The sequence below is a fragment of the Danio aesculapii genome, chromosome 5, assembly GCF_903798145.1.
Source record: "Danio aesculapii chromosome 5, fDanAes4.1, whole genome shotgun sequence".
Lineage (NCBI taxonomy): Eukaryota > Metazoa > Chordata > Actinopteri > Cypriniformes > Danionidae > Danio > Danio aesculapii.
Window position 1 is genome coordinate 41,124,912 of NC_079439.1, and position 12,109 is coordinate 41,137,020.

At 35.4% G+C, this 12,109-nt stretch overlaps 1 protein-coding gene across 2 annotated transcripts in view; it reads right to left on the bottom strand.

Annotated features, from left to right (window-relative positions):
- Positions 1–12,109, bottom strand: part of rhobtb4 (Rho related BTB domain containing 4) — a 77,184-nt gene that overhangs the window by 24,262 nt on the left and 40,813 nt on the right. For both annotated transcript variants that reach the window (XM_056458198.1, XM_056458197.1), the window contains exons 3-6: positions 9,747–9,850; positions 2,567–2,752; positions 820–1,621; positions 511–730 (exon numbers count right to left, since the gene is read on the bottom strand). In XM_056458198.1, coding sequence (XP_056314173.1) covers positions 511–730; positions 820–1,621; positions 2,567–2,752; positions 9,747–9,850 — 1,312 coding nt within the window. The remainder of the gene's footprint in view (positions 1–510; positions 731–819; positions 1,622–2,566; positions 2,753–9,746; positions 9,851–12,109) is intronic.

A 12,109-nucleotide genomic window follows, 5' to 3' on the forward strand; every position in this document is an offset into this window, starting at 1 on the left:
GGTGGTGTGGTGAGACCCCCCTTATGATTGTGAAGCGCTTTGGCGTCATACATGATACATGCACTATATAAATACACATTACTTACTAGAGGTTAGCCAATTGCCTGCTTAATATCATTGTGCCTGCTGCAACTAAGGTACACCAGCAGAGGTCCTTACTATGTTGGAATAAGAGTATAGTTCCATTTTCAAAGAAGTGTTCCAAAAGAGTGTTCCTTTAATTAGTAAAAAAAAATCAATGTGAATGGTTTATTAATTCCATTAGCACCAGCAGTTACTAGAGTTAGAAGTTGACAGCTGGAGAAAAGACTTGATTCAGTTTCTCAGTGTAAAAGGGACGGAGACTGCAACAGACGAATCATTTGTCAGGATTTGTTACAGTTTGTCAGAACACTGAGGCTACTTTGTCCTGGATGTTTATTAATTTTCAGTTAAGTATACTTTGTCTGACTCTGTTGGCAATAAGATAGATATCTAATACAACTTTGTCACTGATATTGGATTGCCTACCAGCAAATGTGCCCTTGCTCAGGCACTCTTTGATGCGGTTGGCACGACGCACATGGAAGGCTTTGGTGATCTCCTGGTTCATGAAGCTCTCGCGGTTCAGCACATTAGCCACCATCATACGCAGGTCGAAGACCTCCAGAAGCTCAGCAATAGTGGCCACCTGCATCAGGTCCCCACGTCTCTCATCCAGATGACCAGTGTAAAGGTACTGCAGCACTGCCTTAAGAGCCGAAAGAGGGGACAATCGATTTAAGGAGATTCTTAAAAAACATGCAATAACATCACAGGTCAAAACAAGTTTGTTCTTACCTGAAAAGGCCCTTTCTGAATGAGATCATCCATAGACACTACTGTCATGAGTCTCGGCCGACCTGTCACAGGGTCGTCCACCATCTCTAGGTACACCCCCAAGAAACCACGGCCCCATCCTAAAAGGGCGCGGCCTGCTCCCAGGGTTCCCGCAGAGTGCTGGCCCCTGGCAGGCAGAGCATTATCACTCTGTGAAGTCCTCAGTGAGCCCTGCTGTAACATAAGCAACCTATTCGCACCCCTGGTACCCCCTTCCCCCTCCTTATCAATGTCTAGACTCTTGGTTCGCCCAGCCTGTTCTTTGGCTCCTCTTCGGCTCTGCTCCTCTTCCTCGCTCCCCTCAGAGCTCTCCTCATGCTCATTCTCCATCCCCGCTGCCACAAGGTCCATAGTGAACAGGTCGTAGAACTTTGAGCAGGAAGTGGCCAGGTACACCTTGTGGGCAAAGACGCGAGTGGCTCCGGCCTGGAGGAGAAACAGGACATCTGCACACAGCGGCTGGCAGAAAAGAGAATCAGGAGCTTCTCCATCTGCAGGAGGTGGATCAGGGATGCCCACCACAGGCCGTGGCGGTCTTGGGGGAAGGAAGGGGGCCTGGAGGAGGGGGCGCTGCACTTTCTTTAAATGGGACTTCCAGAATTGAAGGTGGCGCCGAGAGATGAGTGCAGCACGGATAGCATTGTCAAACACATCCTTCACACCGAACTGAGCAACAATGCTTGTTTCATAGTATGGAATGCCAAGTTCTTTAGCGACCTCGTGGCCTCGCTCTGGGGGCAAGATGTCTGTAGGTTTGATGGGTCTTTGAGGGCAGATTAAAAAAAAATAATAATTAGAAAAGAAATTGAGCATTCAGCAAGGCTGCATTAAAAATACTTTTTATATTTTAATATGTTTTAGAATGTATTTTATTTCTATGAGGGTAAAGATTAATTTTCAACAGTCATTACAATCTTCAATCTCTTCTAGCCTTTAGGAATCATTCTTATATCCTATCCCGCTGTTCAAGAAACATTTCTTCTTAATTTAATGGTTGAAAACAAATATTTTTCAGAGATTTTTCGATATACAGAAAATTCATTTATTTTAGATAGATAATTTATAACATTATAAAAATATTTATTGTCAATTTTGGCCATATCAAAATAAAAACAGTTGTTGATTTTTTGTGTAATACACAAAATAGGTATTTATATTTCCATGTAAATGTAAGCATTCTGACAGTTTAATATTATGAACAAATTATAATACAATGCTTATGTATGCCTATGATGAGAGACAACAACATGGACCTCTATATTTACTTAAACAACATGCAAGGAACATATATATCATTATAACAAATAGCCTTAATTTCAGACAACCCTATACTCTCATTTTAAGAACAAATAATTGAGGTTTAAAACTTAAATAAATAATACAGAAAGTAATAAATAATGCCTTTATGAATATGAATATCGGGGCCTAAGTTTAGCTTTTAAAATAAAAATTGCTTATAACACAAAAATATTAATAAACTATGGATTTTCCAACAAATCCCTCATTTATAAATATGTCAGATCAGTTAAGAGTTTTATTTAATTAATTCTGTTTAAAACTGGGACAAGCTATCAAATGCCAACGGAGCATAAAACCCCCCAAAATGTGCACCTGTCCCCTGTCAAAACAAAAGCTCTTTAAAACTTTTCAAGATGCAAGTTAAAAAGGACAGAATATGCTCTGAGTAGGTGTGGGATGTCGTCCGTACTTAGCCAGAGGCCGCCGTGCCCGGTTAACAGCATCCAGATCAGCGTAGCGCAGGTCCAGCTGGCAGCCCACCAGGATGATTGGGGTGCGGGGGCAGAAGTGCTTAATCTCAGGGAACCACATGGTGCGGACATGGCGCAGGGAGTTTGGATTGGCCAAAGAGAAGCACAGGACTACCACATCAGATCTAAAGACATACAGAGAGATAGAATTCAGTCTATTTTAAGAGGACACATCCGAAGAAAGCATGTAATAGGCAGAAAAACTGGCAAACCCTGGAAACTAACCGTCCTACACAGAGTCTTTAAAATGGACTGTGAATCACAGTTTTGGAACAAAAACTGTGAAATGCACCAAACAACACCATACTGTGAGCGAGATACAAAGACTTTCCGTTGCTTTTAAAATTGTATTATTAATGAAAATGATTTAATATTTATTTACTATAATATTTATTGATCAAAGATTTACCATTAGCATTTTAGTTATTTTAACTGTGCCTTTAATATTTAGCAAAGGTGCAATCAGAATGTTTTGCGAAATGACAAACAGTACAAGCATTTTCCTCTAGGCCCAAACGACCTTTATAAATAAACTGCAAGTGAGGTAGCAGCCGAATAAAGTAATGATTGTGTGTATTAATGCATGTCTGCTTCTCCAGTAAATGTGTGAGCATGAAAGATGTTGTGCAAGTCATTAAGTATCTCGTCTGACTCAATAACCAGCTCTGGTCTAATAATAGCGGATGGTCTGACCATGTCATATTTCACAGCTGCGCTCACAACAAGCTCATCATGTGAGACCAGCATACACAAGACTGACTAATGGAGCACCACATTGCTGTTGTAATGTAAACAGCCTTAATCTAGTGGATTTCATCACAAGTACGCATTTGTACTGGAAAGTGATCGTGCGCGTGTTTATAGATATGACAGTCCGTGTTTCTTACATGACATTTCTGAGGTATTTTATTTTTCTTTGATATAATCTTTTGGAAAATACAACATGATTACTGCTTTGAAACAATATGGCTTCCTCAAAAAACGACTTTGTTTTTATTACTGGGAAACATCTCGTAGGCCCACACGGAATCTGCGCACGCTGAAATGTGCAGATTTCCACAGATTTTTAGTCCATCATTGAGTCTATTTTTTTACTTGTGTAAATGTGTGTACACATATTTATTCAGTTTTTAAATTATTTCAGTAATAATATTGACTAATATGAAAGTGTTCATTTCATTTATTTACAATACAGTTTGTAAAGTAATATTTTCTGTCTTTTAGTAGATATATTATATGAGAGACTCGCTTTGTTTACCAAATAAGTGCATTTAATTGGATTCACATTGTAAACATTAAATAAAAGTTCAAATTGTATTATTTTTATTTCATATATTAAGTTTTTAGTTATGATAATTCCACATAAATCTGCAGATTTTTTACAAAATTCCCAGCAGAAACAGCAAAAAATGTCCGCAGATTCTGTCTGGCCCTAGTCATGAGTTATAAAATTCCCTAAAAACATAAAAATTACTGAAGTGACAAGAGGTAGGTTTACTTCCTTGATTTTGTTCCACAAATGTTAACCCAGCAAGCATTTTATATTTTTAAAAGATGTCTAATAGATGTCTAATAGACGTCTAAACATGGTTGTCTTGGCTAAAACAAGGCTACATTTGGGCTGTCAATGAAAATCTAATAGATATCTAAGAATGAGCCAAAACTAGTCAACAAATAAACAGAAATTAATGTCTACACAGTCTGTCTAATCTGTCTATTAGCGAGTAGTCTAGTTTTGGGCTATTCTTAGTCTATTAGATTTTACTCACAGCCCAAGTTTAGCCTTGTTTTAGCCAAGCTGTCTATATTTAGATGTCTATTAGACGTCTATTAAACACAAAATTGTTTGCTGGGAATGGTGATTTTATACTGGGAGCCCATGCACAGCATAAGCTAGATTGGCTAAGCTCAAACAGCATTTTAAGCCACACAAACCCAGTGGTTCTCAACCTTTTAAACTTTGAAAGGACCACTATACCACTATATAACTTAATATTTAAAGCTTGCCCTTCATATCCACATTATACCCTTTAAAATAAAAGTTCCAAAAATTGGGTTTATGCACTGATGCCAAAGATTAGAAGAACCATTCTGGGCTCACCAAAGAGCCTGTCAGTGAACAGTTTTTAAAACAACCACTTTTTGTTAGTGCATAGATCAGTTTAATAATCTAAAGATCCTTTTTTTATATATAAAAGTCATTTTATGGAATGGAAAGTTTCTCCATGGAGGCATAAAACATTTCTACCAAAACCGCTGGTACCATTATGTTCTATAAATTATAGATTTCAGAGTATCTTGATTTTTAGAGTGCATTTACATTGTAATTTACATTAGATTTAAAAATACAGTTGAAGTCAGAATTATTAGCCCTTATTTAATTTTTTTTCTTTTTCAAATACTTCTTAAAATGATGTTTAGGAGCAAGAACAGAGAAAGGACATTTTCACAGTATGTCTGAAAATATTTTTTCTTCTGGGGAAAGTCTTATTGTTTTATTTCGGCTAGAATAAAAGTAGTTTTAATTTTTTTTAAAAACCATTTTAAGGGTCAAAATTATTAGCCCCTTTAAGCTTTTTTTTTGTTTCGATAGTCTACAGAACAAACCATCGTTATACAGTAACTTGTCTAATTACTCTACCTTGCGTAGTTAACCCAATTAACCTAGTTAAGCCTTTAACTGTCATTTCACGCTGTATAGAAGTGTCTTGAAAAAATCTAGTCAAATATTATTTACTGTCATCATGGCAAAGATAAAATAAATCAGTTATTAGAAATGAGTTATTAAAACTATTATGTTTAGAAATGTGTTGAAAAAAATCTTCTCTCCGTTAAACAGACAATGGGGAAAAAAATAAACAGGAGGGCTAATAATTCTGCCCTAATTCAACTGTTTATTAAAATATATCAGAGTGACTAAAAAGTAAAATGAGTTATATATATATATATATATATATATATGATATATATGATATATATATATATATATATATATATATATATATATATATATATATATATATATATATATATATGATATATATATATATAAATAAAATGATGCTACCTTAGACATTTTCCCCTAGCGGGCTCCAGAACTTTGATTGAGAAACACTGAACAAAGGTGCAAAGAATTTTACAACCTCAAGGTCAAAGTCAACATCCTGAATCTCCTGAGAATGCTTGCAAGTGTGGAAATTTGCCAAAGATAAGCCAAATAAAAAACAACGAACAGAGCAACACGCATCCACAATCATTCACCATCTCTGAGCGCATAGTGTTGTGGGTCATAAAGGACTGTGTTATGTAATCAGTGTGTGTGGTGTTCAGTAAAGCTATGTGGAGCATGTCTAAGTTCAAACTCCTGACTGCATGTCTGCTTGACTACACCGTAAACACACAGACACACACATCTAACATTGTGAGAACAGTGATAATGTGAACTATATTATTTGTAAAAGTACAATAATGTGGTAGTACCATAGTAAAAAAAAAAACCTGGTCTCAACCGTCAATACTATGATTTGTTACCATACAGTTCCGTGCACTAATGTACAAATCTGATAAAGTATATATACTATATTTTAGTTCATATATTAATGAATGTGATCTATATATTTATGTATAAACATGACTCAGCAAGGGTTTCCCTGCTGAGTCATGGTTCTTCCCGAGGTTTTCCTTCAAACATCTAAATAAGTTATATTCTTTCACAATGTGCCTCGCAGTTCTTTCACAATGTGTTTTGCCGATTTCTGTCCACAAATAATTAATTCAGTGAGTGAGGCTTTGATAATCATTTTCAACAAACGTTCAATGTGTCTGTGTGGGTGTGTATTTAGCTTAAGTAAAAGACACTGGGGGTGAAGGTCAAAAGATTCTGTGTTTCCATAACAGGGCGCCACCATTAATAGTGCTTTATCAGCTGACTACATCTGCCCTAGTACCACACACACACACACACACACGTCATTCACACATATTTCTTGTTTTGTGCTCTCTCTCCTAAAATCGAGCCACCTTCACAACACTATTGCATTATTAAATTGCTAGTTGATTTACACTTAAAACTCACTTATCATGCTCTCTTAGTATACTGTATACACTGATGTTTGAGGTCAGAACTAAAGGAATGAAAAATGTAGTACACTAATCAAATGTCCCAGCAAGACATTAATAAAGGTACAAAATGCCTTAACATTTCACAAAATATTGATAATAAGAAGAGTTTCTTGAGCACCCAATTAGAATGACTGAGAGTGACATTGAATACTGCCGAATGCCTGCTGAAAAGTTTCAGGATCAGACGCAGTTTGTCAAGTAATGAAAAACAAATGCCTGAAAAATGCATACGGCAGAAGCTGATTCATTAAAAAGTATTTAATACATGCACTGTTATTTCCTGATATTTGATAAGCCAGCTCTGGCGTTTCTGGTGAACTGTCAAGATTTATATTAAGAATATATACTACTTGTTCTATTCAAACTCTAAATCACACACACCTGACATGACTTGATACACTAACATCCTGTTGATGTCCATTACATCTACAGCAGTCTAACCACAAACATTAAACTACATCCTGTTTCGTAGTCGCAATTTGTTGCTTTTGTTTCTCAGTTTCTGAGTTTCAGTTTCACTTCATAAACAAAGCAAACATTGACTGTATTTTCCTCATAAATCCTAAGATGTAAACATTTTCTATGTAATTTGCTATTTGGCTATATATTGAACTAGGGCTGGGTGATTTGGTATAAAATCTCGATTAACTGAACATTTTAACTCGATTACGATTAATGAACGATTATTTTATTTATTTATTTATTTTATTTTTTGCCCTCATAGTTCACTGACAAGTTTTGTACAGTAATTATGTTCATATATTACAAGTCAGAGATTTTTGAATGAAGGATGCATTATTGATTTTAAAATAATTGAAGGAAACACTCACTATCTACTATCTATGATTATTTATTGAACATCAACGCTAAACAACTGAAATGAAAACACACATTGCCTAAAACCAACAGTCACTTTTTTCTTATAAAAAAAAGTAAAACTAAAATAGAATTTTAAAACTTTTAAACATTTTGGAAACAAAACTAATTATTTTCAATGTTTTTCATCTTAAAAGTAGAAAATAAGCAGTATCTCTTCTGAATAAATTAACTCTTCTATTTCAAGTAAATATTTTAACGGTGCATTTCTTGCATCTTCTGTAAACAAATATTTTTATGTAAATAATAATTTCATTGTAATGGAAAATATGCCATTGCCTGGTGCAGCTTCCAATCATCTTCAATGTAATCCAAACGTGCGACGTGTAGTTAGTTACATTTTTTGAGAGGTGTGCGGGTATGCGACTGCGCAAAGGTTGCGTGGGACCACACTCGTGCATTCTACACAAAAGTATAGATCAGCCTAAACAGAGCGAGGTCACGCAACTCCATACGCGGTAAGAAAAGTAATTGAAAAAATTAACCTGGAAAAATTAGATCGATTATAGTATCAGCTCTACCTTTAACAGATGAAGAACCATGCATGGTCACTTCATTGGCATTTACCACTCCATTTTTTCCATTGAGTATTTCAAATGCCCAATAAAGGATTAGGATGGGAACTGAGGACAATTTTTTCATGCATCAGTCAAATTTATGATTTGCGACTTTTGGTTTTTCATAAAATAAAATAAAAATTGCAGTCAAATGCAAAGGAAACATTGACAATACACTTTTGTTTCTTTTATCACACTTCAATTTGTGTCTGTAAATTTCATTACATAGTTTTAAAGACAGATTCTGAAAATGATTCTGAAAATGATTTTTTCTCCTGCCCTTATCCATGAGCATACTGCACTTCAACAGACCTCCACTTCAACACTACATCTCCACTTCAACAGAACTTACAATTACACATAATTTAACTGACTTTATACAACATTTTATTCAGCCAAAAACTGTAAAATTGTGATTTGCTTTTTGATTGTTTGTTTTTTAGCCATTCACAGAATTCTATTTCAGGCTCATTATATTGCTCTAACATGGCAACAAAAAATTTAACTGATGTTCAGATTTTTCGTCTAAAAATGGAAATATATAAATAGCAAATATGCAAATTCAATGAATACATATTTAATGAAACTATAAACTCAATAAAAAGTGTAATAAAAAAAAAATAAAATAAAAAATTTTGCAATCCTTAATGACATGTACAAGCTGGGGAAGTACACTGATAACTATTAGCTATTTGTTTCACTCTATTGACCTGGAGTGTCTCACATTAATTGATTACTGATTACACTGAAAACTAAGTACTGCACTATTGATGCTGCTAAAGTGAATTGAAAATATGGTCTAACACTAAGTGGCATTACACCAAAAGTTTTCTAGTTAAAAGCTTATATTATTGTGCAAGTTCATAAAAACCTTCCACATATTTGGCCAATTAAAATTCAATTTTGATAATTAGCCAAGACCTAGCACAGATGGCCTATTTTGGGGCAATGTTCTATTTAACATAACAAAATTCCTATATTTCTAAGTGAGTCTTAGATGTCCAAACACTTCTTGGAAGCCCTGTAAGCATTTAGGAACAGTGTCAATCTCCCTGGTTCTCTGCTTGGCTCAGTGGCTTCTGTGATCTGCTGCATTGCACTGCCCTGAGCCAAAGCACCACTGCTGATCCACTGATCCTCCGCTGCCCTGCGCTGCTCTCGGAATAAGAGCCTCCATGCAGCGCTCTTTGGCTAGGCTTAGAGCATATTACCTTCCCAGCTGGGAGGATTAGGGCAATAACCAATGCTTGGCAGGGCAACACATGCCACAGCCAAGAGTGGAGAGATATCAGAGCAAAAAAAATGGAAGATTGATATTGCGGAACAAGTAGTGTGTGTGTATATGTGTGCGTGTGTGTGTGTGTGTGCGTGTGTATATATACGGGTTTTTATATCTCAGTGGGGAGTTTAAATTGAACACACACAGGCTCATGAGGACATTTGTCACTATTGGGACTTAAATTGAGGCCATGTGTGTATCAAGGGTTCAGTCCTGTACCCGAGTGGTAAACGCACATCCCATCGCATTGTAAGATCAAGTCGAGCTTCATATGGTGTGACTGACCTGCCATATGCAAAGCGCCTGTCTTTGTGATGATCTCCAAATGTGTCCCACAGCCTGAGGGAGACACTGACCTCGTCCACCACATCTCGTGACCTCTCCAGCACCTAGACAAAACACTTAAACCACTTAGTGAGGTTTCATTGTACCAGTACACCAATGCAAAAACATTATAATCAGATTTTATTAACCTGAAAAGTCAGTTGTTTTAATTTCTCATTGGACATTTAGTTTAGTTATTGACTGTAGTTTTGCAACTATATGGCAGGTTAGGTCTCATTAGACTATTAGAGGACTTTTAGATTAGTGCTAGAAGAAGAAGTCTGCATGTTGTGCATTTACAAGTCAGTAGAATGTGTGTTGGGGTCAATGATCAATAATAGATCAGTGGTGAAGGTACTACCAAAATAAAGAGTTACACACATTTCTGCAAAGACAGCCTAGGGTTATTATAGTTAATTAAAAGTAAAACTGTAAAATCAGTGTTAACCATAAACAAATAAGCATTCATTGAAAAAGAATAATGCTAGCTTCATTAACATAAATATAATTTTAGCTAGTAGACATATTAGTTGCATTACAACATTATAAGTACATGCATACATACATACCAATACATGCATAGTAACAATAAATATTAGTCCGAGCAAAAAGTTGATTTGTTTTAAAGGGCTTATAATTGTACTTTAAAATGTCAGATAAAAATATTGTAATTTTATCTCTTTTTGTCTCTCCCAGTAATTGTTTTTACTTGTTGTAAATGAACATCGGAGTACTTTTCTGAATCAAAAAACGTTAGAATTGTATTGTATGTTGTATTTGAGCAATTCTGTGCAAATGTCAAGCTTGCCATGAAAAAAAATTAAGTTTTTACCAAAATATAGAAACCCTTTCTAAGTTTTTTTGTGTAGGCTTGTATTTTAAAGGACTGTAAAATACTCAAGATATCTCTGTTAATAATTTAAACAATTATATTTGATTTACCAAAGTCACACAAGTGGCAATTTCACATCCATAACGGAGAGTTGTCACATCCATAATGATGCTTTTTTCCTCATAAATGCAAAAATGAAATAAAAAATAAAAAAAAAATCAATGATTTTTGTTCTATAGTGAGCCAACTCTTATCCTTTTGATTAGCATTGTTTCTTTTGGGTTGTGCAGTTTAATTCACAGAATTTCTACAAAGTATTTTGTATACTGTAAACACGCTAACTTTTTTAGTCACATCAATAACGCACGTTTATTTTCTTAATTTAAAGAATAAAAAATGTTTACAGATTGATATTTTTCTGTTCCCATAACTCTGTGGTTAGTTGTTTTGGAAAATATACAGATGTTTTAATAAAATGTTAACATATACTTTCTCTGTGAATTTCTTATTTGAGTTTTTACTGCAAATGTCACATCCATAACGCTGGAATTGCTCATATACACATTTTCTTTTTCATAATTCATTTGTATTCTATCAATAAAACCAGTTGTAGTAAATCTCTAGCATTTGCTCTTGTATTTGCATTTACTACAGAGTTGTAGTTCACTGATATTAACAAGTTTGCATCCAAAATGTTTTAATCAGACCATAGTGAAATCGAGAAAATAAATTTGTGAAAACGACAGCTGATTGCGTCAATTAACAGTGAACTAAAGCTCTGTGTTGCTGCTACATCTGAAAGCGCGTGAAAAAAAAAACACTTAATGACATTTTTCAAAGCAAACTCACTTCATAACTTCAGTCAAGTGTATCTTTAGTGAAATTCTTCAGTGAAATGACTCCACTTTTTGCGATTATTAGTCTGATTGAATCAATAAACGTAGTTAAATCCTCTGTTTAATCTGTAGTGCTATGGAGGGGAGTGGTGGTTACTTGGTGTCTGAATAACACAGCTGAGAACCGGGTAAGTAGTTGTACCATGCACCGGCTTTCAGGTGGCCACTGCGATCGGATATTATACCAAGTTGGCAACCCGGGGGTTTTCCCCAAAAAATAACAAAACGGGACGGTGGTGGGAGATGGGTCTGAAATACGGGAGATTCCTGGGAAAAAAACAGGAGTGTTGGCAGGTATGGTTACCACATGAGAGCGCCCACTGGATTTCAAGGGATATTTACTACTGATCATAGAGCCGTGCTTCTCTGATTAGATGTGTATAACAATAGGAGCTTTGCTTAATCACATTTGCAACTTAATTTCAAATGAATCATTGAGTCCTATTTACAACTGTTCCATTTTTACTCAAGTTTATAAATACACTGGTAAAACAGGCTGTAATCCATTGCTGTGTTTATATGTACTTTATCTTTCTCACTCTACTGATTTGCCTTCTGACAACTGACAGAATTTACATCAACACTTAATGCTCTTC